Source organism: Idiotropiscis lumnitzeri, chromosome 4 (genome assembly GCF_059441095.1).
Source record: "Idiotropiscis lumnitzeri isolate Australia: NSW breed Sydney's pygmy pipehorse chromosome 4, RoL_Ilum_1.0, whole genome shotgun sequence".
NCBI classification, from domain to species: domain Eukaryota; kingdom Metazoa; phylum Chordata; class Actinopteri; order Syngnathiformes; family Syngnathidae; genus Idiotropiscis; species Idiotropiscis lumnitzeri.
Genome location: NC_142394.1, coordinates 13,900,559 through 13,927,413, shown reverse-complemented (window position 1 = coordinate 13,927,413; position 26,855 = coordinate 13,900,559). Strand labels below are relative to the sequence as shown.

General features: G+C 41.4%; 4 protein-coding genes across 8 annotated transcripts in view; 1 reads left to right on the top strand and 3 right to left on the bottom strand.

Annotated features, from left to right (window-relative positions):
• The window catches only part of elf1 (E74-like ETS transcription factor 1), a 43,633-nt gene extending 40,631 nt beyond the window's left edge, over positions 1-3,002 (bottom strand). Inside the window, exon 1 of the mRNA XM_088294903.1 lies at positions 2,491-3,002. The gene's annotated coding sequence lies outside the window, so the exon portion shown is untranslated. The remainder of the gene's footprint in view (positions 1-2,490) is intronic.
• Positions 3,003-3,467: 465 nt separating this feature from the next.
• Positions 3,468-6,346, top strand: ube2a (ubiquitin-conjugating enzyme E2A (RAD6 homolog)). The gene is made up of 6 exons (XM_088293646.1): positions 3,468-3,673; positions 4,244-4,324; positions 4,410-4,435; positions 5,170-5,259; positions 5,352-5,440; positions 5,517-6,346. The coding sequence occupies exons 1-6, from the start codon at positions 3,630-3,632 to the stop codon at positions 5,643-5,645; spliced, it is 459 nt and encodes a 152-aa protein (XP_088149772.1). The 5' UTR covers positions 3,468-3,629; the 3' UTR covers positions 5,646-6,346.
• nkrf (NFKB repressing factor) lies at positions 6,252-11,203 on the bottom strand. 2 transcript variants are annotated; one of them, XM_088293643.1, is made up of 3 exons: positions 10,883-11,203; positions 9,420-9,543; positions 6,252-8,981 (listed from the first exon to the last, which is right to left on the bottom strand). In XM_088293643.1, exons 2-3 carry the CDS (start codon positions 9,508-9,510, stop codon positions 6,781-6,783), a joined length of 2,292 nt encoding a protein of 763 aa, XP_088149769.1. In that variant the 5' UTR covers positions 9,511-9,543; positions 10,883-11,203; the 3' UTR covers positions 6,252-6,780. The 2 variants fall into 2 exon arrangements, with proteins under 2 accessions (XP_088149769.1, XP_088149770.1); XM_088293644.1 differs by lacking the exon at positions 9,420-9,543.
• A 200-nt stretch (positions 11,204-11,403) lies between these two features.
• Positions 11,404-26,260, bottom strand: septin6 (septin 6). 4 transcript variants are annotated; one of them, XM_088293599.1, is made up of 11 exons: positions 25,941-26,259; positions 23,194-23,308; positions 21,286-21,481; positions 20,667-20,853; positions 19,680-19,841; positions 18,489-18,585; positions 17,613-17,781; positions 17,387-17,519; positions 17,098-17,288; positions 15,434-15,481; positions 12,986-14,442 (listed from the first exon to the last, which is right to left on the bottom strand). In XM_088293599.1, the coding sequence occupies exons 1-10, from the start codon at positions 25,968-25,970 to the stop codon at positions 15,478-15,480; spliced, it is 1,284 nt and encodes a 427-aa protein (XP_088149725.1). In that variant the 5' UTR covers positions 25,971-26,259; the 3' UTR covers positions 12,986-14,442; positions 15,434-15,477. The 4 variants fall into 4 exon arrangements, with proteins under 4 accessions (XP_088149724.1, XP_088149725.1, XP_088149723.1 ...); XM_088293598.1 differs by lacking the exons at positions 12,986-14,442; positions 15,434-15,481 and adding an exon at positions 11,404-12,487 and having other exon boundaries at positions 25,941-26,258; XM_088293597.1 differs by lacking the exon at positions 15,434-15,481 and having other exon boundaries at positions 25,941-26,260.
• Between the last annotated feature and the right edge of the window lie 595 nt (positions 26,261-26,855).

Genomic DNA, 26,855 nt, shown 5'->3' with positions numbered 1-26,855 from the left:
GGGTAGGGTGGGTAGGTAAGTGAGTGGCTTGACGATTGCGTACAGTGAGAAGGTAGGTAGGTGGCTTAGGTAGGTAGATATGTTAGTTATGTAAGAAGCATTACTTAAGAAATCATTAAGTCTATAGTAAGCAAGATTGGTGGGTGGATCTTTAGGGTAGGAGCAAAGTTGGTTGGGTAGAGGCAGTCAACCATCCAACAAATCAATTAACAGCGACAGGAGGATAGGGTGGGTAGGTTTCAGTTAAGTAAGTCGGGTGATTTCTACCGACAACCGAATGTGTTAGTTTGCAAACATTCCCCAAAAGCAAACGTTAAAAAAAAAAAAGGAAATACATTTGAACTCATTGTACTCATCTGTGACTCATCCGTTGTGAAAGCTTTTTTGAAACTTGAGCAGCGCTGCCTTCTAAACAGCTTATGAGCTCAGTTTGTCTTTTTCATGTAGTCGGATCGATACATAGAGGGCCATTAAGGAGGCCGAGCAGACCTCAGACAAGCAGGACAAGAAAGGCCCAAGGAGCTTCGGTCAATATTATTAAAAAAAAAAAAAAAAAAAAAAAAAAAACAGAGCCTTGGCTCTGCAAGATCACACTGGAGGAGTGACTCTGCTGTCACGGGATAAGAAAGCTGCTGGGAAGGCACACATTCTGTAATCTGCACACACACAAACACAAACACACGCACGTACCGATGAGCATTCAGAAGACAGCAGCATGGTGGGATGGTGTAATAACAAAAGGCAGAGGGCGAGACTTCGCTGGAGTATATTTGGAAACTCGCTGTAGGGATAATTGCTTTCAGTGGATTGAAGTTTCCAATTATCCCTCTCCCAGTGATCCCACCATGGGAAAACTGGATGGGAGGAGGGGGCGCTAAGGGGGATTCTTGTCTGCCGTTCGGTCTTCCCCTCCCACCACCAGCGTCATAGTGTCCTCTGAAGGGAGCCGGAGACCAATGAAGTTGGGCGAAAGCGTCCCATGACAAAAACGTCTTTGACCAAAAATGTAAACATCTGGGATACATTTTAGAGTCCCCGGGAGACTCGTATGGATCACACGCACAATAGTGTGTATTGCACAGCAATGTTGCAAGCAAGTAAATAAAAGCAAAGGAGTTCACAGATGTTTTCATCAACATTCCTCCAAAATCCTGTCTTAGAAAATAAAGCTCAGCGGTTGACATCATGTCAAGGCGGTGGCCTCCCATAGGCACCTGTGCTTTTACACCACATGACACAGAATCTGCTACTATTGTTTTGATGGGGGGAATTTCGTAAAAATGATTCATGACATGCTGACATAAGACTCTTTTAGGCAACGAAATACTCACTAACACACTGGAGAAAACCACAAGGTGCTTGTGACCGCCATGTTTGCTACACAAGTGAAAGACCACCACTTTTAGGCAAAGATGACAATGACAAAATATCAGCTGAGAGCAAATTCAACGTCCCCATAAACCAATTATACTCAGATTGTACCACCGAAACACAGATTGCCAATCACAAAAAAGAGGAATGATGTGACAATGACCATTCATTCATTTTCTCTACAGTGTGTCCTCATTGGGATCAGAGGTGAGCTGGAGCCTATGCAATCTGATTTTAGGGCGAGAGGCACTCTGAACCCTGGACTGGACACTGGCTAATTGCAGGGCACATCTAGACAGACAACCATTCAGGTCTATGAACAAGTAAGTCTTCGATTAAGCTAACAAGCTTTTTGGAATGTATAAGAAAGAAGGAATACCCACAAAGCATGCATAACCCCAAAAAGGCCAGGAGTCAAGAAGTGTGACGCAGACATGCTAACCCAACTAAACCAAATGGAAGGGAAGTGCATGCTTTCAGTCCTGGCTGCTCAGTAAAATAGGGCGACATTATTTTTAGAAGAATATTGAAAGTGAGTAGCACAAGGTCAAACGTGTTTTTGACGTGAAGAGACTCGCCTCCTGGACACAAGTAATCTCCCTTTGCACATTCATCACACATCGTACCGAAATATGCACATTTTTTTTCACACGCACTAACATGCTCAATTTATGTATTTGTTTTATCAGGGAAATTATTTTAGTCGGCACAGTGGCTTACAATATTAAGTATACCTTTTATGAATAAAACCTGAGTCTTGTTTAAATTAACACTTGGGCCTACTGTGCTACTGAATTTTCACATTAGTCATGATACTGGTGGTACTTGAAAAGCTACGTTTTTTAGGTGGTACTTGGTGTAAAAAGTTTGAGAAGCTCTGGTCTATAGCAGTGCCAGTAACTAGGCAACAGCAAGCACTCACATTATGCGAGTTAAATTGGATCAACGTGAGACCACTATCTCTTATTACGAATTATTTGCTATTATAACATCATCCAGCCTATTCCCTTAGCAGACACAATCTCTTAACAGCCGTATTTAAAAGCAATAAATGGGAAGAATACATGCACTGTTTACATTACAACAGCGAAATATGTGTAATATGTAAACTTGACTCACCCTTAGGAGAGGAGGATTACTTAGACGTTCCCGTCTTCGGGAATAAAACATAAGGAAAAATAACAGCATTATCCCGAAACGGAGAGGGCGAGCCTCGGCGACATGAGCGGGCAGCGGTTGAAGCCTCCAGCCGCGGCTCCCTGGCTGGCACAAGGCTGACGTTCTCTCCAATAATGCGTGGGGAATTCCTAGCAGTCACATTTTCCTGGGAAGCGATTGGTCCCTGCGTGCCGAAAAAAAGTTTTTTTTCTCCCCTTTTTAGTCTGGAAGAAGTGAGTAAACACGATTTCTGGGAATATCAAATGCAGAAAAAAAGTTAATCGTTATCTTTACACTCGAAAGGCAAGGGGACTTGTTTGGGTTTTGCGTTTTTAAGTCAACGCAGGTGTGTCATATGTAATTTCCCTTGGGGTTGAGCAACTGCGGAGTCGTCGTCAAAATACGGAGCCCGCACCGGGAATCGAACCCACATCTCCAATTTGAGCAGAAGCGATCCAAAAGAGTAGTTAAGTGAGCTGCCTTTTATTTTGCTTTGTTGCCCACACACTGAACGAGTGGAGCAGCACGCCATCTCGTGGTCATTTGTAGTAACAACCTTCCGAGACAGCTCTCGGTTGACGTCACTATATTTATCCATATAAAGTGAATTCTTTTTTGAAAAAAATCGATACATATTTAAGTTTAATAACATTATATAAAAGTATATACAGAGCCTTTGGAAATGCAAATGTACAAAAATAAGATTTGGGTGCTTGGCGCATGACGTAATCGTTTCTGGAAGGTTCCATTTGTGCGGCGAACGCCGTCAAATGCGGTTTCTTTAAATGTGGCGATATTACATTCATTATACGTATACATTAACAACTATATATCCACTTAATCAAGGATAAAACTTAAAGTGCTTATTTTTATTTACAAGTCGGTAAATTTGGGCTAAACGGCTGTAACGTTCCCTTTCTAATACTTATGGTTGCGTCCGTGGGCTCGCGGCGGAGGCAGCCAAATATTTGACAAACTAACAATCGCCATCTAGTTAGCTTAGTGTTTAAACTAATCACTTATTTAGACTAATAACACACTTCCCTTTACTTTAGCGCGATCTCCCGTGTCCCCGTTTCATACATTTAAGCGTGAACAAGATGTCAACCCCGGCGAGACGACGTTTAATGAGAGATTTTAAACGGTAAGCGAGACGAGAAACAAGGCAAGTAGCTGAAAGCTAACCTTAGTAACCCGAGGGCTAGCCCGTGAGCGTTGCAACATTTCCACATTGTCATCATATTTTGTGGTCTTTTAAAGCAATCCTTTTTTCGTCGGTGTACTATGTAATTAAGCTTTGTCCATTTTCTGGGCTTTTGAGGTATTTTATGTATTTACACCAAAAAAGCATTGAAAAAACACTACGGAGAAAAATAACACAGATGTTAAAACTGTGTCAAAGTTCATAATGGCAAAAAGCAGAGATTTTAAAACATTGGAGTTGGGAAATATATAATTTACACAACAACAAATGTACGTAGGGCTTGTAAATACAACAAGGAGTAACAACAAGGAATTACTTTTCAAATCCTCTTGCCGAAAAATATGATCTGACTGTTTGTCCCCACTCATATACGGGGATATACGTGAGGCCTTGTCATTAGTTTTGGTTTATATCAATCTCAAATTTGAAAGTGTTGGCCAATGTGATTAATAATAGTGTTAGTCATCACGACACTGTTACTTCAACTTGTTTATGTTCTCCATTTGTCAGGCTGCAAGAAGATCCACCTGCTGGAGTCAGTGGAGCCCCCTCAGAAAACAATATTATGGTGTGGAATGCTGTCATTTTTGGGTAAGGTGGCTCCAAACTTTAATGAAACAGACTTTCTGACATATGACAACTCACTAACTTTTTTTTTTAATGTATTTTGTCTTAGGCCAGAGGGAACTCCTTTTGAAGATGGTAAGTCGTCTAGAAAGAAGTTTTTTCATAATGTGCTTTATTCAGCTACAAGGGTCACTTTGAATAAAATAAGTCTAGACTAATTGAATTACATATCCATGGGGGGGGGGGGGCAATGAAGTTAGCTCCGCTGATTTTATGAAGTAAACTAAGTACAACACACAAGAGACCAATTGGTAAGGCTGCACCCTGAATTTGAACTTCAATGCCTCTCCTGTGTCAGCATCACTTGAAAATGAATGGTTCCCCTCGAAAACGAGATTAAGTATGTAATGATAATTTAGTCAAGTATGCTTATTATTTCAATACGGATGACATACCCCGGCAATATACATGTGGTATGGCCTTCAACAAATGCAGATGCTATTACAGCAGCGTGCAGGAGGCAGGGATGGAGCCCTGCTGTGAAAATCAGTAATTGACATTCCTCCAAAAAGTTTGTTTGCTCTAGATGCCACTAAATAATGGCAAAGCAGTACTTTGGTATGAACAAAGTTCCTCAACATACTTTATCATTGGCACCTAGATGCCACAAGTCCCGGTGCAGTACTTGATGGGTTGCCCCTCCAAAAATCTTATAATTGAAGTTGCCATTATTCAGGGTTCACTATATTTGAGGAAATCAGAATCAAAATGCCCTTTGTCATTGTAAAACAAGATTGGAGAGCCCCCCCTCTCCAGTGCAATATTTGTTACCCCCTAGTTTTCTGTAATGATGTTTTTCCTGGTTCCAGGAACGTTCAAACTTACCATAGAGTTCACAGAGGAATATCCAAATAAGCCTCCAACAGTGAGATTTGTCTCTAAAATGTTTCATCCCAATGGTAAGTGAGGCATCTGTTGTTCTTATGCTGTTAGTATGTAATGTTATGGCTCATAACATCAATACTAACACTTAGTTTGCTCCTTTTTGCAGTATACGCCGACGGCAGCATATGCTTAGATATACTTCAGAATCGTTGGAGTCCCACTTATGATGTGTCGTCAATATTAACGTCAATACAGGTAATAAATGCCACATTCGTGGTGCTGGCTTTTGTCATCCACTCAACCGCTGACATGCTTTTGTTGTTTTCCAAAGTCTTTACTGGATGAGCCCAACCCAAACAGTCCAGCTAACAGCCAGGCAGCGCAGCTGTACCAGGAGAACAAGCGGGAGTATGAAAAGAGGGTTTCTGCTATCGTTGAACAGAGTTGGCGCGACTGTTGACCCACATCATCATCATCATAATCATCGTGGTCCCTGCCATGAACAGTGTGTCCGGCCCCTCATCATCAGCTCATCTCACAGTATACACTTTGTCCCCCCCCCCCTGCAAAAAAAAAACAAAAAACTGTCAGTTGCCAAATTTGTACACTGTCATGTTTGTGGCACTCACTGACGAAGCCGTCATCAGGCAAAAAGTTTTTGTTTAAAAAAAAAAAAAAGTTAATGTACCTTGATAAATCTGGGTTACTTGCCTCTTTTTTGTGCAAAGTGTGCTTGCTGTAAAACTACCAACTGTTCTTATTTCCACAAAACAAAATGTATTTATGGATATTTCTTTTTGTTTCAGCAAGCTTTGTTTTGCCTTTTGAAAACCTTTCTTAGTGGGACTGATATTTTTCATTGCTATAGAACTATAGAATTAACCTGACATGAACATTGATTAATCTCTTACAGACTGCCTTCTGTATTTCACATGTTATGTTTGAGTACTACACACATTACATGAACAGCCCCATTTGGACACTTGGTTTCCTGAACAAACGCTGACATAAAGACTGAGAATATGTCTAAGCTACTCCACAATCATACAAATATCACTGGTCAGAGTGAGTTGATCATCCAGGATTATGTCTTATTAAAATTTGCACAGGTAACCCATGTAACAAATGACATTTTCTTGTAAATAAAAGGTTATACATTAATGGTCTTCCCTTTTAATGAAACTAGAATTTGTCAAAGCCAGTCTGATTTTATTCATGGACATGTCTGGACACATGTTATTAATGCAGATGCAGCGCTCATACAATACCCATTAAAAGTGCTACCATAAGAGTGTTGCAAAAAAAAAAACGACTTAATGGTTCCATAGTCCAATTGTTATATGAATCGACAAGCATTGAATGTTTTACAGACAGTTAAATAGTCAAACTTTTGGTGACGAAAGAAATAATGACCCTGATCAAAACACTGGGCACAAGCTTACACAAAAGTAAGGGTGATGTGGAATCAAAAGATTTGAGACATTTCTTGGGAAAGGAATGCAGGAACCTTCCCTTTAAGAATCCAAATCATGATGTGGATTTATGACACTGATTTGTTCTTAAGTCCAAGCTGGCAGCTAGAGTTGCCATGCAAATTAGTGTGAGGCCTGAGGTTTGACCAGTTCGTAGCGCCCCACTTGGCCTTCCTGCAGGAGCTGGCCAATCAGCTGATTTGTGTCCACTCTGCGACTAACGACGAGGAAGCGCTGCCTGCCCTGTCCATACGACTTGCTGCGTAAGCCGTACTTTTGAGACACTTGGTGGATCTGCTTTCGCTCGTCGTTGGTCAGGTCGGTGGAGAAGTGCAGGTCGTCTTGGCGGTCCGAGCTGACATAGTTCCGGATGATATCCTCAATGTCCCGTTTGCTGAGCTGGCGCCCCAACTTGTCCGTGTCCATACCCAAGCCCTCCCTGGAGAACTGCTCCTTGACTTTGATGGGCTCAGCGATGCCTTCTCCGTCTCGGCCCAAGCCTCCTCCCGTCCAGCCCATCTTGCGTAGCAGCTGGTTCCCGATGTTGTCCTCTTTTATCTCCTGCCTCATGTCCTGCTCCCCCGAGCGACCCAGGATCTGGGAGCGGGAGATGGCGTCGTTGTGACCCTCCTTCCTCAGGTTGGACTTGACCACGGCCTGCGTCTGTCTCAGGGTGTCCAAGGCCTCCTGTGCCGCAATGTGCTTCACCTGCTTTTTGGCTCCCACTCCTGATGCCACGTACTGTCCTTCCAAATAAACTTCGCACCTCCAGCGATGATCGGGCAAACAGATGAACTTGTAGTCGGCCGTCACCTTGTTGAACTGAGCAGTGTCATTGATGATGCACACGGCGTTATCGGAATTCTCCAAGATGACCAGCTCGCTCAGATGTTTTTTTTTCATGCCCATTTGCCCACCGGAGAACACCGACGGCTGATTTCGCCAGGCGTGCTGGGGCGCCTGCTGCTGGTGCTGTCGTTCCGCCTGGTTCAAGCGCAGCTTCGCCAGGGCCTCTGCTGCCGCAGAGTGCTTGGAGTTCTTTTTTGTGCCGCTGGCCTGGGCCACCATCTCATCCTGCACGTAGACGCTGCACAGCCAGGAGCCATTGGGCAGCAGATCGAACTTGTAGTCCACTTTCATGTGACTGAAAGCGGCGGAATTGTTGAGAATGCAGATGGCGTCTTGGGCGTTGTCCATGACTACAAACTCAGTCCAGTGCTTACGCATGTCAGGCTCGTAAGGACCCTTAAAGCTGGGATGTCCAATGTTCTCCGGGTTCCAAAGAGCGGGCGTTAAGGTGGGGGCAGGGCAATTAATCTGGCACACCACAACATCATTGAGTGTTGTGTGCCTGTACTTGCGCGGCAGCAAGCGCACCTCGACGGGCTTCATGAAGAGTTTGACGGCATTCGCGGAGGCGCGGTCCCTCGCCCCGTTTTTACTGCCCGAGTATCCCGTGGCCAGATAGACTCCCTGACATCTCAGCTCACAAGCGTAGCCATCCAACGGCACTTTGCGGTTCTTGGGCAGGTCGGCGTGAGGGATATCCTTTAGGTTGACGTAAATGTACTGAGGGTTGGTTTTGCAGGCCTGGATGCTGCGACTCAACATGAAACTGTAATTTGGAGCCTCTATTCCGGTGGCATACTGAGGGTCCCAAAAAGAGGCTGCCAACGCGGATGCCAAACTGGCGACGAGCCTCTGCTTCTCCATCAGCGTGGCCTGGTTGATAGGAAGCGGCTGTGACGAAGCCCCAGGCTGAGAGGTGGCGGGGCTGCTGTATGGTCGGTTATGAGGACGATCCTGGTGGCTGTACCCCAAACCCTGACGTCCACAGTCCCAGCCGCCTGATCTGTTCCCTCCCCCGTAGCCGTTGTGCCTGTAAGGTTGTGAGTAGCAATCTGTGTTGCGAGAGCTGTGGGTCTCATATTTGCTCATATAGTCTTGTTGTATTTTGGCCATGAAGTGTGATGAGTAGCCCCGGCCTCCGTAGCCTAAGCTGACTGGACAGAATGAAGGAAGGTTATTTTTTTCCCGGTCTTGAGTCCTACGTGAAGCCCAAGACTCAAAAGAAGGTCTGAGGGAGGAGGTGCTCGATGCTCTGCCAGTGTTGATGTAGGAAGGGTGTTCATATTCCCTGTATCGACCAGCATTCCATTCACTCCTTCTGGGCTCCTTATCGTTCTCCTTCTCATCAGCGCCACATGCTGCCCCGCAGGGGCCAATGCTGCTGCTGCTGCTGCCACCGCTAACAAACTGCACAGGTTCAAATCGAGGTCGCGAACCAAACTTTGAAACGGGCATCTTCCTCATTGGCTCTTCTCCTGAAAATACATAATTCAGAAATATTAGTGAGGACATCAATTGAATTCTGAGACTCAAGATAGAAAATTCCTATCAGTTAGGGTGGCACGGTATGTTGGTATATTGGGGTGGGTTGCTGGTAGCAAAGCCTGCTTGCTTTAAGATGGCCGTTCGGCTCGTTAACTACTTAGAGTTGTACTTTTGGCAATTTATATATCTGCTTAGTAGAAGCTAACATTAATGATGCTGTTTGCTAACACTAATCTGTGCTGCTCTGCATAACCTTTGGATTTGACATGATAGTGCTGCTGTGAAGTGGCGGCTCTCTGCAGTTAATACAATATTTATTTGATGAGCAAGCACTGTAGAGACCAATTTGTGTAAAAGCTATTGAAGTAAATTTTCCATAAATATGTCTCCCTTTTAACCATATTTCAATTCAATTAAATAACACTAACCGCCATCAGAAAAAATATGTCTCTTTTTTGCTTCGGAGCTATGACTCGGGTCAAAGGAGCGCATTTTGTCTGCACCGCTGCCCTCTGCCATCACCTGCAGCGTCCAGTCAAAACCAAGCCATACCTGTAGAGCACACCAAAGATGTCAAGAAAATTTACATTAGCAAGCATCAAGGAATGTGGCAATTCTAAATAAGTCAAAGAATTAATATGTAAAGAGCTGTTCATTCTCTTTAAGTGGTCCCAAGTTTATTATATACCAATGTTTGGGGCTTACAAAGGTGAGCAATGAACTAGTTTGCGCAGCGGCCTAAGAAAAAAATCATCACACAGCGTGAGACAGCAATGCTCAGTTACCACCACACCTGCTTCTTTTTCATTTTATCATTTCCTATTGCTCCACTAGAAGTTACAATCTACAAATCTTGAGAGTAAATATGACATTTTCAGATTATTAAAGGTGTGCGACGTATTAGTTTGTGCAGTGGTGTAAGGACTATTACGTCACATGCCTAAAAGTGTTTTCCATTCAGACATATATTTTATTTTACAACATTTCAAGATTACGAATGGCATGCAGTAAACTACTTTGAACAGCAGCATGAGAATACATCGTCCGTCAGCGCAGGTAGGAACAGTTACTGCCTTACTTGTGAGTTTTCATATTAGACTGTTTTATATTTATAGCTGAAAAGTGTTTACCATATAAATATGTACTTAAATTGTGACTTTACGACTGCATTGGCGCGGATTAGTGATACGCAATGTTATAGCGCAAAAATATGTGGTCAGGTAGTACAAGTGGCACCTCCACACTTAATGTTTCTGATTAACCAGTAATTGATTTACATATAAGAACTACAAATACATCATACTCATCCAGAAATAACAAATTTACTACTGCATTAGCGTAGGTTAGTGATAAAATTATGACGCCATCTGATTTACTTAAGATTTAAGAACAATGTCTGAAACCAAGGACTCCTGTGTCAGGTATAGCTGTTCAACTCACATAAATTGTCATTGTTTACGTTATTGATATATATATTATTTACTGCTCAAAATGAATAAAGATCGAATCAAAACTTTTGGATAGAAATAATAGTTGGTAGTGAGATGGGTCACTTTTTTTTTTTAATTTTTTTCCTCAGTAAAGCATACTTGGGCATCGGATTATGTTGAAGGATAGATTACAGATGGGGAGCAACTGTGATGCGCTCATGTCAATTATAAAGTAACCAGAAAGATCAGAGGAATACATTCCACACTAAATTGCAGCAAATACAAATACTTCGGGACTGTCTTAAAGCAAATGTGATTGTTTTAGGTAAGGTTGTATGCATTTAAATTAAATGACCGAAGTAGCAGGCCGTTATCGCAAACCCTCCACGTTGGAACCAAATGCTTCGTTTAAAAATTGCTTTGTGTCCGTGTGTGAGCGGTCACATTAGTAGTCCTCTTACCTTTCTCTGCAGCCGCTGTTTTGCTCGAAATATAATGAATATTAAAAATATATATATATATTAGCCGTCTGTTAGCCTCTTTTGGCTAACTAACGTTTGCGAGAGCTACTTGCCGGGTATGTAACAGAAAATAATTTGGATAACCGTTTCATTGACCTTCTAAATCTTCTTCACGAAAAAAAGGGAAATTTTGGGACAGAGTCGCTTGGGAAAATGCGTCTCGGCATGCATGTTGACTCGACTACGCAGACAAGGACCATCCATTTTCTGCTCCCGCTAGCTTACTTCTGTCATGGCGTCAAAGTACCCACAATGCTTTGTGCCAAATACACTACAGTACCTAGTAATGAACGACCATGTAAAGGTCTTCTTTTAAGTCATTTGAAAAAAAACACGTAACTCAGCTAATAAAACATGTATTAAAAACTCCGAATTTTCAAATTGTATTTTTAATCCCAAAATCAAACTAAATTTTGAACAGCACAGGCCATTCAGTCAAGAAAGAGCAAGTAAATGTTAAATTCTTGGTTCATATTTGTTTTTATTGAAAATGTACATGAATGGAATCAAACTTAGGCAAGATATTGAATTATTGGTCGAGTGGTCAAGGGTTTCTGACATGGACGGATACTAGAAAAATTATTCTTCTGACACCAAAACTTTTACTTTGCACCACCCAAGAGCATAGGTCATGAACAACAAGTCTTCAATGCACTTCAATACACAAAATATATCCTTATAAATTATAGAAATTCATGGGTATTTTTTAACACTCCCATCTGGGCTCACTTCAACTCAATTTTATAGTAATATTTGGCAACATAAAGGAGCTGAAATTATGGGATTTAACAAATTGAAATTCATATGATTTGCACCATTTGGAGGAAACAGGAAAATAATTATTTATGGTATTGAAAACAAGCAGGCCACAGCAGTAAAGGAATTGTTTTATAAATGCATGCGAAATATAGAATACAGAAGGCTGGAGAATATTAAAGCATGTGTCAAAAAGGCCTTTACATGTGATCTCCATGGTATTCAACAGTGGCATGTAAACACGGGCACCATCAAAAGAAGTGCTAATACAGTATTTTTATATTGCTTTGGCATAGTGATGACTTAAATTTGGTGATTTTTATTAATTTCAGTGTACACCTACACTTTTTCGGTTGTGTTTAAATTAATGTTTCGGTCCTCCGATGATTTTCAGAGGCCTTTCATTTTACATTAAGACAAGTGGATTTAAATTGTCCAACCCGACCTGCCAGCCCATATTTAAGATCATAGCTGGTGTACTTTTGCCATTAATTATTAAATATTTCTTGTGAGCGGTTTTGGGGTTAAATGGTTGGACCTTTTTAATTCCAATTCCTCAACACGGGCTGTAGGTCCCCCACCGCTGGTCCAGAATGTCACAAGGTGGATCAGAGATACCATGCGAGTCCACATAAACCCATGTTTGACAAAAAGGAGATGATGTGATGGGAGAGAAGAAGAAAAAAAAGGTCAATACAGCAGCAAGGGGAACAGAAGAGGTAAAGGGTGCTTAGTTGTTGCTGAAGCTGCCATCGCCCTCTTCAGATGGTCAAGACACATTAAAAGAAGCTACAAGAGAAAGAAAAAAAGATGTAGACATTAGTGAAGAAGAAATGCATCTGGTATCAGGGAAAGAGTTTGGTTAGAATGCATTCAAATTCAAAAAGTGGCAGAAAATCACAAGATTGAGTGAATACATTTAAATGTTTTGCTATTGCTATAAATTATTTTTTTAAATAACTCAAATGTGCAGCATGCAAATCACCATCTGATTTTAAGTGGAAGAAATAAGAGACCAAGCGGTGCAAAGAAGTAATTAAAAGAACACATGGAAGGGGGTTGTGGTGTGGGGTTACAATGTAAACAAAAAAAAAAAAACAGGGACAGGATCCCACAAAACTGGTGGCATTTGAGGAAGGTCCCTTAGAGCTGGGACCTACTCAGTGCAGAGCCAGGGAGTACTGCAAAGGAAATACACACAAACCAGTAAACTGAGGAACATGGAAGGCCAAGGTCTCTGCTCTTGAGAGAAATCAACTGTAAATGATAACATACATAAAGCATAAACAAGATTTTGCCCTAACATGTTGAGAACTGTCTTTATTTCCTCTGTAGTCAAAAACTCCAAAAACTAAAACCAGTACAAACATGACCTTTAAAATGTGCCATTCTAAAAAAAACACAGGAACAAACAAAAAAATAGTAACAATTGCACTAACAACAAACATACAATTTCATCACATTTGTGTATAAAAAAACAAAAGTGCAAATGTAACAGCTAATCCCAAAATCTGCATAAAACACATACATGACTGTCAATGAGGTATGGGGAGAAGTGGCAAAGAGATAAAGCCAAGCGAAACACTCATTGTGAACGTGTCTGAGATTATTACGATGGTCTCTTATGGCACGTTTTGGCACGGGACTCACAATGATGCTAAGACAACATCCAAGATCAAAGTCTAATAATAGTAGGTTGAGAAGCTTTAATAGCTCACCTTCTAGTTGTCTTTTAGCACCGAGCTGGCCTTTGAACAATAACATTTTACATCCTCCAAGGACAGTCTTAGGTGCTTTGGTTAGTTTGAGTGAACTAACACTGCCAAACTATGAGCTGTACAGAACATGACCAACTTGAAGCAGAAGGAAACTGCTTAAATCATATCGGTTATTCTTTGGAAAGGCAATACAAAGGGGAATTATGAGGAAAAAAATTGGGATTTTTATAATTAAGTGTAAATTTGAGAAAAAGTAGTAATTTTACAAGAAAACTGCAATCCAACAAGAAAAAATATTTTTTGTGAGAATAAAGTCATAATGTACAAGGAGCTAAAGTAGTCATAGTCAGAGAAAACACTATTAGAGTACAAGTACAATATTGACAAGAAAAACATTTCACAAAGAAGTTGTACTAAAATGACGCGGAAAAAAGTTGCCACGATACAAGGCAAAATGTCGAAGTTGTACAAGAAAAATCTAATATTACTAGCACACTTTTTATGCCTTAATATTACATTTTTTTCTGTTAACATGACTACTTTTCTGACTTTTTATTCTGGTAAAATTCGCGACTGTTTTCTAGTTATATTGCAGCTGGTATTCTCGTGAAATTACCACTTGAATGTCTGAGAACTATTATCTGTTTAAAGATGAACCTTTAACTGGGTTTGTTCTTTTAAGGTGACACTGGAGGTGTGTTTCTCTTGAGCTTTGTTACATTTCTGCCCATCACAACAAGGTCATGTTGTGTGTTAATAAGGAAAAGAAAAAGCGCACTCCACACGCCATGCAAGAAAGTCACTACATAGAAAAATAAAGAAGTGTGGAATGTATCTTGTATACAAAAAAATAAACATCATAATTAGAGTGGTGTGTTTAAAAAGGAGTCCAACTGAGTAACGCCCAGGACTGAGGGCATTTTGGGCGGGGGAGGTTGTGGGGACATTGGGGAGGGGTTCACTGTAAGGGACGATCATTCACAGCAGGGTGGCCACAAGGGAGCACTTTTCTACAGGAATCCTTCTCTGGAAATAAGAGAGAAGGGCCGTTACTGCTTTGTTGCATAAACACGTAACATCTGTGACATCATCATTAATGGCCAGCTGGCAATCAGAGGAGATTTGACGCGTGAGACCTAATTTTGGATCGCTTTTGTGTGCTCCTCGAGAGTTGCCTACAGCCGGGGTCGGCAAACGTTTTGCACCATGGATGCATGATATCAGATAAGGCATTATTTTTGACAGAATAAAAAAAATAAAATAACAGAATGGATCTTTGACGTCTTTAGCGGTCAATGGCAGTAAATGAGTTAAAAGCATTTTTCGTGGAATTAATAACAGCCGTGTGCTTGTTTGTATTCAACGAGCCAGTCCAATTTTGGTAGGAAACAACACCCAAGTGTGTTACTTTTGCCAAATCTAATTATGCAATACGTGAGAAACCCTTGCAGTGACAAACCAATATTTTTCTTATCTTATCTTCAATGCAGCTCTTATACTAAATTATGTGATTGAGCCAAAGGGTTAGACAATCATGAGCCAATGATCAATAAAATATCTTTGATTCAGTATTTGATCCAGTGGTTGGGGACTGCTGCCCTACAGAACATGACAAGTCTTCCCTCCTTTCAGTCGTCGTCAAAGGTCGAGGGCTTTAACATCTGCCTCTCTCTTGGGCCTTTGTGTGTGCACAAGTGTAAGTGCGTGTGTGAGTCTGGTCATGCGAGATCCTTAAACAAAACAGCCCTACAAACCCAGTTGAGACCTGCGCCAGCTCGCTGTTCTGGCATGACCCTTTCGATGGGCTCTTTGTGTGAAAGGCAGGGGCGGGCAGAGAATAGCTTCTCCACAAAAAGGAGACTTTTGTGACTCCGCTGAGGCCAGATGGAGTGACCAGATGATAAAGTGGCTGATTTAGAAGCTGGCACGTGAGCAATAAACACTGCCAATTTACATGAACGACTGTTGTGGCGAGTTGGTGTTTGATTAAATTGTGAGATGATGGGTCAGTTCTTACCAGAACAAGGTGCCTCAAGCAGCATGCATCAAGTGCAGTATCAGTTAACTGGAAAATATGATGGATGCAACATGGGTGATACATGCACTTACACTTCATCCACACTACAAGCAGCACTCAGTAGCTGTGACCTGGAGGAAGTGTTGTACCAGAACACACATTGAATGTACAGAAAAACCTCTAAGGTTGAATGCAATCCATTTTGGGACATTCATTGTTTGGATTTAGAATTATTTATACAGATCAGGAATAACAAAATTCTAATATAGTGTGCAATCAAGGGAAATTGTGGTTAGCACGTCTGCCTCACTGTTCTAAGAAGTTGGGCTCATTGAAAAAAAATGCGTTAGGTTAATTGAAGACTCTAAATTATCCATAGTGTGAATGTGAGTGTAAATGGTTGGCTGACTGCCGACAAGTCCTGGGTTGTACCTGCTGTTGAGAAATGCACTATATAAATAAAGTTGCAATGTATTGCTCTCACCCAAGTCAGCTGGGATAGGCTCCAGCTCACCCATGACTCTAATGAGGCTAAAGCACGACAAAAAAAGCAACTCTTGTTTGGGTCCACATTAAAAGGTTCATTTGTTCAATGCTGGCCCGCGGCTTTGTTCAAGTTTTACTTTTCGGCCCACTGTGTATTTGAGTTTGACACCCCTGCGCTACTGGTTGCAACAGTTTTTGTCGCCAACCGCTTCAGGGTTTGTTACTCAATTCCTAACAATCGACCAGTCTTTGACAATTAATGAATTATTAAGCCCATCGTTTGTTTGACATCAAGGGTGTTCAACTTTAGAGGTTTCACTGTCCAAATAAAAGATATTGAAATTGGTGGTAGTGGGACTGTCGGAATTGAGCAGTGTTATTGAAAATGAACATTTCCTTTGATACTTAGAAAGAGAAGAAGTGGTTTGTGACGTTTAAAGCAACAAAAAGGTGTGTGCTCAGTGCAAGTATTTTCATTTGCCAACACACGCACACGGTATTCACATAAGCATCGATGATAAAGCAACATGATACTTGAGTTCATCTGGTTCAATTGGTCACCTCTAAGCTGACAAAACACACAGGGGTCATTAATGAAAAAAGAGTTAATTGGAAACATTTAGTAGACAATGTCTGCTTACAAATCAAGTGGAAGTAGTTACGTTTATGATGTATGTTAGGACAACATTTATCGTGGCGAAGTATTCAAAACAAGTCAGCTTTCTATTGATATGGTAATAAATGTCCCCTTAACATGAAAGCTTCAGAAGGCATGTGGCGCTACAAAAAAATCCAGCGTATGAATCAAAATAGAACAAATCCAAGGCTTCTTCTTAATCAGCAGGGACAAAAAAAAAGCACACTGAGGACTTGATGACATAAGAGAGGCTCATTAAAATTAAAGCTTACTAAATTGGACATCTAATAACATTAAGAGACTACAAGGACACGTGTATTAAGACACACTTTTGAAGCAATTCATTTATCAGTTCGGTATAGGTTAGACTCTTTTTAGTTGCCCCTGAATCTAAACACTTCACCCGATTTTTCTTACCGTTTCCAATTATGGGAAAAGTTATTTTCTGTTTCCAGTTGAATAAAACATCTCCTCATTGACCACTTTGAAGTTGAATTCTAACACATATTTAAAGTCATGAAGTTACAATGGAGACACTTACTTCTTCTTTTCTTTGTCCCGCTTGAGCGTGGTGGAGCCTCCGGCCTGCTGGGCTTGATTCTGCAAGAGCTCAGTGGCAGTCTTTTTCTGTTTGAATGTGTTGAGCTCGTCGTCCAGGGACTTCTTCTTGTCCTCCAGCTTCTTCTTCTCGTCCTGGTGCAGTTTCTTCAAGCGGTCAAATTTCTCGTGTAGCTATATGCGGCAGTGAGGAGTTGTGGAGATTAAAAGGATAATGAAACAGTGAGAAGAGCCCTGCGACATGGCTGTAGCAGAGAGTTAACGATGCCAACCTCTTTCTCAGCTTCTTTGAGCTCCGCCTCCTTCTCTTTGACTCGCTGGACGAACATTTGCCGCATTTCTTCTTCCTTCTTTTGCAGCTCGCCCATGAACTCGTTCCTCTTTGCTTCATATGTCTCCTGTAGACTAGTACGGCGGAAAAAGAGATGAGAGTTGATGATGAAGGGCTTGACTCGAGATGAGGAAATAAAAACATAGAATGAGCCTTGTTTTTAGTACCTGAAGGGCTTGCTGTCAGGGTCCGTGTCCTTGAAGCCCATCTCCTCCAACTTGCAGCGACGGTACAGCTCATAGTGGCGCGTATGTGTCTGCTCCCGCAGGTCCTCCATGTTCACCCGGATCAGCATTTCTCGCAGTTTGACAAAGTCACAGTGATTCTCGTTCTCCACTGTGCAAGACATGACAAATAAATAGAGCGTTAAAAACTGTCCTGATCCAAGAGAAACAAGAAAGAGACCACTGTCAAATTCTATCTCTCTCTACCAAGTTATGTAGAGAGTGAACTATGTGAGTATATGTGCATGCAAAACATATGACTTAACGTTACAAAAAGCCTCTGGCAAGAAACATACAACCTTACAATAAGTTGCCTTTTTAATCATACTATTGTGAACGATGGGAGTGAAATACAGTAATGACTTGCAGCTTTTCACACCTCTTTAGGCAATCAGTGCAGAAAATGGAGCAGGGGGGAAATTTACACAATAATAATATTAAGTGTTGTTTAAGTGTGTTGTTTAGACATGAAGCCAGTATTGGCTATAGATAAATTGTGTTTTGACTTTATTAGGTCATTTATGCATCAAGAAGGAAGATCTCCAAATTAATGCTTAAAACTTGGAACGTTCCCTGAAATTTCACATGCTCCAAAGGGCTCATAAACTAATGTGGCTGCTCTGTGCTTGCAACTCATTGTGATGGATTTCTCAACAAGTCAATTTGAATCAATAGAAAGTCCATTAGTGTCGTGTGCTGTAACAGTTCAACATGCTGAATGAGGTTGTACAAGCCATAGGAGGAAAAAAGCGGCGGCACGGACGAATGGCAGGGAGCACGCTGCCATTTCCGGCGAGGCAGGAAGTGAGGCTGCCTTACCCTGCACCGTGCCCCAGGGATACTGGCGGGCCTTCACCATCTTGTTCCCGATCTTCACCTCCTCCGTGCTGCCCACCACGGCAAAGGGCAAATGGCTCTGAGGAGTTGAATGAGACGTGAGCGTTGGTCCACTGCCAGCTTCCTTATCATGTACAGAACAGTGAACAACCCAAACAAAGCTGACTATACAAATAGATAAGAAATGTGCTTTGAGGCTATGTCCACGCGTACATTGTTGGAGCTAAATAATCTTTTTTCCACACAAATTATCCAGCGACGCCACATGGAAAAAACACCAACAGACAACTTGCAACAACCGTCGCATGCCAAGAATACAAGAATTAGGTATTTTTACACCTTTTGGTGTCACTATTCTGAAGAATGGGTGGGCACATTCATCGGCAATTTTCCTTTTGAGCCTTTCAAGGCAGTAGCAGAGCTGATTGGCTAGGCTCTGGGTAAAAGGAAGAAGTGGGTAAATGCTGAATCAACTCTTCCGGTTCTCAGGGTGAAAGAGACATGTTCTGAAATGAATGGCTAAAACAACACCGGTTAGAAAATTTCACTGTCCGACAATAATTTATACCTTACACCAGATTTTGTTACTGACGCAGAGGAGTGACGGGATGCCACATTGTAGTATGAAAGCGCGCATAATCCCATCTTTAGTTGTTTTGTAAGATCACTGTGTGTAAGTGGCCACCAATATAGAAGTGGCTGAAATAGCAAATATTATACTTGAACATTAAGTTAGCAAAAAATAAACAAAGATGATTTACATTGTAAACAAAAATAAAAAAAATTTGCACTCAAATGTTGAAAAGCGTTTTGGGAAGTCTTCCCTCAAGGACAATGCTTTCCAAAAAGTTTGGAAACACACACACCATAATTGAGATTTTTAAAAATACTTGTTTTTCTGTAGAAATCCAGACCCACTTCCTGAACTGAATGTGTTCCTCCTTGCACACTCAAACTGCCTTAGCCTTCACAGACACACACTGAACACAGACAGTGAAGCCAGCCAAGTGTTTTTGACTCATGTGTGAGAAAGACACGATCATTTTCCCACACAGTCAGCTCTGAGCTGGATGACAGTCTGCAGTGACGACGACACATGGGACGGCTCACTGACAGCTTGAGCGGTCACCGACGTCGCATCTCCACATTTTAAACTACGTATGGGCGGCTTACGTTCATGGTGGAGTTGATCTCTGCGACTGACTCGTCGTCAGTGGGGAACTGGTAGATCTGCACGCCATTGCTGACCAGCTCACTGGTGATTTTGATCTTGAACTTGGCCAGCTCGCTCTTGGAGATGGCGTCCGACTTGGCAACGATTGGGATGATGTTGACCTTGGGGTTGAGAGAAGAAGACACGGTCAGAAGTGTGGGGTGCAGCCGAATACAGTTACATTTTTTTTTCTTACGAAAGTAAAAATATGCCTTGCTCGTATTAAATTCCATTGCATCTATAAGAAATCATAACCTCGTTAAAATGGAAGCAAGTGACACACCATTTTGGCTTCCTTTTGAGTCAACAGTCAGACACAACAGTAGGTGATGTAAATGATTGACATGATTTTGCCATCCACACAGTTCAGAGGTTAAATCTTGTAATAGACCAAGGCAGCTCCACATCACCGTGAGTGTTTGTCGCGGGATGCAGCTGCTCTGGGAAACAGGTCGGATTGCTCGTAGGCTGCAGTCACACAGTGGACTAAATTTCTCAGATGAGTGACACTGATACTTCACGTCACTTGGAATAATCTGCATGCAGGCAGAAGGCCTCTTTAAAGGTTGGTGAACCGTGACGTGCTACATCCTGCCAGCCATGTTTAACATGAAAGATAAACGTTGACACACAAATACTATTTTACACAAAGTACTTTTTTTTCACAGTAACGTAGGACCATAACACAAAGGATTGAAATATAATCAAACAACAATGTAGTAATCCCCTGCGAGGTTCTGGTTCACCTTATATGCGGTCCCACCATATTGAAGATTTTTCTGTTTAACATATTTTTGTGTGTGTTGATTTTTTTTTATTTTAAGGATTAAACATTAAAACAACTGAAATGGAATTAGGGTGAATGTGGAAACCATTCCGAAGCAATCGATCACATCAACTAACCACTTTCTCCTACTAAACATGCATTCATGTGACGTGGCACTCACCTTGCTGTCAAGCTTCTTCATGGTGACCAGGTCGAGGGATTTGAGCGAGTGGCCCGTGGGAGCAATGAAGTAGAGGCAGGCGTGGATGCGGGTGTCGTGGTAGCTGTGTAGTGTGCGCTTTATTTTCAGCTCCTCTTGGAGATATGCTTCAAACTGGGCATCGATGAATTCCACAATGGACTTGTAGCTGGCGGGGAAAAACAGAGACGGTTTATGGATGCAGAGCGTAGTGTCAACCTATTTGCAAATTTGCTGACTTCTTTGGGAACCGATCAGTCTTTTGCTAACAACTCATATAGTCCCCGTTTTTCAGTCTGCATTTGAGATGTCCCGTTTTGTTGGTTGCCATTAAATACATGTTGTGCACACTTCACAGACAAAAGTAAAGTATGTTTCTGCTTTTCTCACAAAGTAGCCACTACGAGCTTTTGTAGTCTGCTTTTCTGCAAAAAGAAAAAAAAAACAATCGCCTGTATTCCCTAACATTTATTATATGTAGATACATAGAAATAATTAACTGAGGATTTTCGCTATTGACAGCATAGCTCTGTCCCTATCCCTTGCAAGGGAATAGCTGGGGTTCAATGTGTACTCATGATCACATCTGCATGGAACACACCTGTCTTCTTTGTTAATCTGGTCTCCAAAGCCCACCGTGTTGACAACGGTGAGCTTGAGGCGCACGTTGCTCTCCTGCAGTTCGTAGGTGTTGGACTTGAGCGTCACCCCAGGCTGGTTGTGCTGGGTGGGCTCGCCCTCGAACTTGGTGTTGAACAGCGTGTCCATCAGGGTGGACTTTCCCAGACCTGTCTCACCTAGACAACAGGATGATGAAAATTCACACGAGTATAAACCAGGTGGGTATGGTCTATATTCTCTTTTCACAGGGACACGGCCACAAAGCTATAAAAAAAGTCATTTAGCCCCAATTACACATTTTTTTTGTTTGTTTTTTTACATGACAAGGGATCATTATCTTCAACAGGAAGTATAAACGCGGGTTATGAGCTCCCCCATGGCCGTATGCTTTTTTTGTTAGCAGGTTTTATTTAAAAACAACTTTCCACAAATGACTGTGTTGAGGTTGCGTGCATGCAATAAAAATCTTTAACATCTTGGTGCTGGTTTCAGGATTTTTAACTAACAAAAACAAATTCAAACATATAAAGGATGTTGCACCGTATCGTTGATTGTGTAAAATTTGGTGGTGATCCATTGCTAAACCTTGGTGGAGGTCAACACGCACGCATGTCTTTTTTTTATGACAATCAGATGACACACACACTATTCATTTCAGCTGAGGTTTCTATTTGAGGAAATAATAATAGATTACGTTTTAAGTAATAGTAAAGATGCAAACAAAATATACATCCAAACGGAAGGAGAAGCACAGAGATAGCAAGCAGTTTGTTCACTGATGTACTGTGATATTCATTTATCTCGGAGGCAGTCAGATGACTCAGTTAGCGAGCTCCGTCTATTTTTAATTCTTCACAACCTGACCTGCCATCGACTGTATGTTGGCCCACTTTTGTAAGATATCTTGCCATTTTCCCCCCAAAACGTTTTAAAACTAGTACTCCGAGTTATTTGGGGATATTAATAGTCATTGTTAGAAAAAAAATCTGGAAGGAAAAGCTACACTAGAAGGAATGAAATGATTCTAAATTCAAACAGACGTTGTAGAATGGCTGTAACTGACATGCAGATTTTTGGGGGAGGGTGGATTCAATATTTTGGCTACCTATTTTGCAATGCTACATCACCAACTTAAGTGTACCTTTTTAGGAAGACACACTGTAGCATTTTTTTTTAACTCATCTTACATTTGCGATAATCTGTTGTTTTAAGATGCGGCATTTTTAAGAAGCATCCTTGAAAGTAGGACTAAATATTCCATAAATGTGAATGGCGGTTTGCCTTATCTCATGTGATTGACTGGCGACCAGTAAAGGGTATACCCCAGCATCAAGACAAATAACTATTTCATTTATAGTAAAGAAAAAAAAGATGCCATAAAACACATCGAAATGAATAGATCTCATTGTGCTGCACTGATAAAGATAATTAAACAAAAAAAGATGTTAATTAAACAAAAAAAGAGGAAGCACGCAGCGATGAGTTCAGGAACTTGTGTGCAGAATCGACACAAAACAGCTTACTGTTGTTTGACTCTCTCGCTACGGACAGTCAACCATTGTTGAGTAAAAGCAGCGGGACATTTAATAGAGCTTGACCTTATGAGAAGCTCAGGGTATAACTCAAAATGTTTGCGCAGCACTGCAACCACATTCAAGTCGACACTAAAACTGTTAATTTTAATGTCAATAACCACAAATAACTAATCCACAGTCCACACTAGGGCTCGGCAATATGGACACAATTTCACATCTCGATGTTCATGTCAGATATTGCGAAAACAATATTATTGTGGGTTCAGTGAAAATTAAGCACTTGTAAAGGAATGAACATAACAGTCTCTCTCTTTCTCTCTTTTCCAATCTGTTGTCAAATACGACATACTCACCGACACAAAGGATGTTGAAACAAAATCCATGATTGACAGATTTGTTGACCAGCTGGTCCGGCATGCTGTCAAAACCAACATGGCCAGCGAGAGGTACTGCACGGGCACCTTCTCCCTAAACATAAACGACAAAAAAATGTGAGGCGAACACCATCCTACAAAGATTAACAGCCTTTCTATCACACTTGATTAATAATTGTTAGCTTGTGTTACATATTTCCGCTGCTGACTTCCTGTTTCCTGGACTCTCGACTTTCTACCCGCACCAGGAAATGACAAAGCAAGTGTGTATATTATTGGCGATTTCACCGGGTTCACATTTTAAGATAATATATGCTCACAGGCCGCCACTTTATGAACACCTGCAAAATCTAATGACATCCAATAGTAGTGCGCCTTTTCGGAGGTTATAATGCATTTGATTGACAATGTTGAATGGTGTCTGATCTACTGTACATTATATGGAGAGGGGTTAATATTCCCTTTATTAGTCCCACAATGGGGAAATTCGAGATTCGAACCCAGGCCTCCTGGGGAGACTGGGTCCGGAACGCGGCGCCTTAGACCACTCGGCCATCCTGGCAGCCAATAAAACCCAGGCCTCCTGGGGAGACTGGGTCCTGAACGCGGCGCCTTAGACCACTCGGCCATCCTGGTTACAGATCTTATCGAGGTTTCTAACATTTTGGTTTCTTAATCTTGCCATGTGGGTGTGTCAAAACCTCACAAACAGCTGAGTATGACGTCCATCTCTTCATAAAAAAATAACCAGCACTGTATTAGGATGGTCTGTTTTCTACTTCAGAAAAGTGGTTAAATATGGTGTGTATTCAGAATTAAATAAGGAAAGTAATTGTCAACTAGCTGAGTAATGTGAAAGGTTGGGTTACACTCAATCAAACCAACGGTGTATGGCGGTAATTGGGGCAACAAAACACAGAGAAACGTTTACTATTTATAATGCTTACATATTGTAGTTTGATTTTGAATGTTCACTGCCTGCTGTTGACACATGAGAAATTAATGTGGCTTGTGTAATTTAAGTGTACTGCATGTAATTAATGTACATGGAAATATTCCACATACAGACTTTAAATCAGAAACTGGGCACCATGACCTGCACTAAAAATTAGGCCTCTGATTGTCCAAGTGTGAGTAATGTTCTGGCCAATTCGTGTAACTATGAATGCGACGACAAAACTGATAAACAACCCAGCAAGCATTGTATTACATTGCACGCAGGGTCTCTCTGAAACAAGTGTGAAAATCCCAGTTGAAGCATGTGTGGGTGGATGAGTGTGGACTGTAGCAGTGGTTAAAATGCCTTTTCCTGCAGCCTACGATGTGAGAAATTGCAAAGAATTTATATTATAAGGCAAAGCGAGCAGTCGTTATGCGTCCCAACATAACACAAGGGCTGCTCGGCTTTGCGGTCACAACTTTGTCAGCAGAAACATTCCAAGGAGAGGAGGACAATTGGTGAAAAAGACAGTTGATTATTTAGATGTCTGAAATTGGATTTAAACAGGTGCTGGGTGGAGGTGTAAAATGACATACATGTTTAAACAAAAATCCTTGAAAGTATTTTAGCTGGAAGCAAGGGAGGGTGAGACATTAGGCAAACGCAGGTAATTGCCTGGGCAGCCAAGATTTCCAGGGACCCCAAAACGTCTCATAAAAATCTAAATCAGGATTATATGACATGATAAATTTTGTCCACTTGGCATCCATTGCAGCATGGATAGGGGATGTTTCCATCTGAGATCCCCTCTAAAAAATATGTTGATTGATGTCAATTCCCATAAGTGTTGAGATTATTCACTTGTTAGAAAAGAATTGTCAAGAATGATTTTATCTCAATAAAGTGGATCAGGAAAGAGGAGACTTCTGTCAAATGCCTTTTTTTTCAGGTAATCGTAAGGATTAATATTCAAAATCATCAGTACACGGATGTGGACAGCCCCATGACTTGGGTTTTCCTTGGGCCCCCAAACGACGACATACAACCCTGTTAGAAGTGCAACATTCCAAAAACCCTTCCTGCCTTTCAAGACACCCACAGCCAAGTTCCACACACCAGCCAGCCGCAGAAAGGGATGTCAAACTGAGAGAAACGTGCTATTCTGGGCACATTGTCTGACTTTTTTTTTTAAAGCACCCACAGTAAAATATGCAGAGTAACATTAGACACGACATTTTTTGGTGAAAATTGCAGGGTTAAATACCAAGAATATTTTTGCTTTTTTTCCGCTTAGACGCACATGACAACGCCCGATTGAAAGTTGAATTGACTTGCATGAGATAACATAACGGAAATGAGCATCGTTGAAATGCCCCCGTTGAAAATGAATGGCCTCTTTACCACAGCGCGTCTTTCTTTTTTTCTTTTTTTTATCATTTGCGCAGACTTTCATTGATTAAAATGGACATTTTGCACGGCACTTGTGCGTTTTTGCCAACAATAGTGTCAAACCAACACGCGCGGGCGATAGATCATTGTGGAACTATAACATTATTATTGGTGCAGATAACGAAGCCTTATCGAGCTTCACATTGACAATTCTAGATTAGCATAATCTCAACACGACATTTTGCCGATAAAATGACGATAACCACAATGGAGGGAGGCTGCTGACTCGCACACCCACTCCATTCAAAATGGCAATGTTTCCAATGATGCATGTTTTTTCAAATGATTTGAGAGAAACAGTACTATTAATGTGGGTTAATTAAAACGGGCTACTCACCGCTTGCCTCGCTATCTCCGTGGACGCCATTGGTGATAGCCGTTAGCCGAGCAAGCTCTCCGAGTTGAGCGGGGGAAGCTGAGGAGCTGAGGTTACACCGAAAGATCGCCCTCTCCTTCGGCATATACCATTGCTAAAGCAACGTGATATATGACTTATCACAAACGATCGCGACGCAAATTCTTGGACAGTTGTGAAATTGATGTATCATTATATTACGACAGATCCATTGTACATGTTTAAATAATCATGAACAATCATCTTGAACAAACAATACTCAATTAAATCCCCTACGAGCGGCTTTAATGGTTTCGTCCACACCGACTGGAAGTGAACCTCAGTGAATGAACATCACGAGTGGATAGATCAATGCATAAAGCTAACACACACACACACACACACACCCCCACCCCCACCCCCACACGCACACACACACACACACGTATGTGTGTATATATATATATATATATATATATATATATATATATATATATATACTGCCCCGTGACTGGCTGGCGACCAGTTCAGGGTGGAGTGTCCTTTCACCCGTCGTCATCTGATATAGGCTCCAATCAAACTTTTTGATTGGTGGGCCACAATGGGTTCTAAAATTTGACAGAGGGGCCGGACCAGGAGCAGATGAATGGCGTGTTTTGGTCACCTCACCTCATCAGAGAAAAAAAAATACATTTAATTTTAAATGAAAGTGAACAAATGCATTACAACAATATATATGTCTTTGAAAAACCACAATAATTAGAAAATAAAACATTAACAAGGTTCATTCGTCTATTTTTTTTTCAAGTTCGGCGGGCCGGATTAAAACGTTTAACGGGTAGAATGTGGCCCCCGGACCGTAGTTCGGCCACGCCTGCTGTGCAGGATAAGCAGTGTGGATAATGACATGTATATATA

Coding starts and splice junctions, on each gene's coding strand:
- ube2a (XM_088293646.1), top strand. CDS start 3,630: ATGTCAACCCCGGCGAGACGACGTTTAATGAGAGATTTTAAACG. Junction 3,674..4,243: donor TTAATGAGAGATTTTAAACG/GTAAGCGAGACG, acceptor TCCATTTGTCAG/GCTGCAAGAAGATCCACCTG. Junction 5,260..5,351: donor TAAAATGTTTCATCCCAATG/GTAAGTGAGGCA, acceptor TCCTTTTTGCAG/TATACGCCGACGGCAGCATA.
- septin6 (XM_088293597.1), bottom strand. CDS start 25,970: ATGGCGTCCACGGAGATAGCGAGGCAAGCG. Junction 23,309..25,940: donor CGGAGATAGCGAGGCAAGCG/GTGAGTAGCCCG, acceptor GTTTATGTTTAG/GGAGAAGGTGCCCGTGCAGT. Junction 20,854..21,285: donor CAGATTAACAAAGAAGACAG/GTGTGTTCCATG, acceptor TTTCCCCGCCAG/CTACAAGTCCATTGTGGAAT.
- nkrf (XM_088293643.1), bottom strand. CDS start 9,510: ATGGCAGAGGGCAGCGGTGCAGACAAAATGCGCTCCTTTGACCCGAGT. Junction 8,982..9,419: donor ACATATTTTTTCTGATGGCG/GTTAGTGTTATT, acceptor ATGTATTTTCAG/GAGAAGAGCCAATGAGGAAG.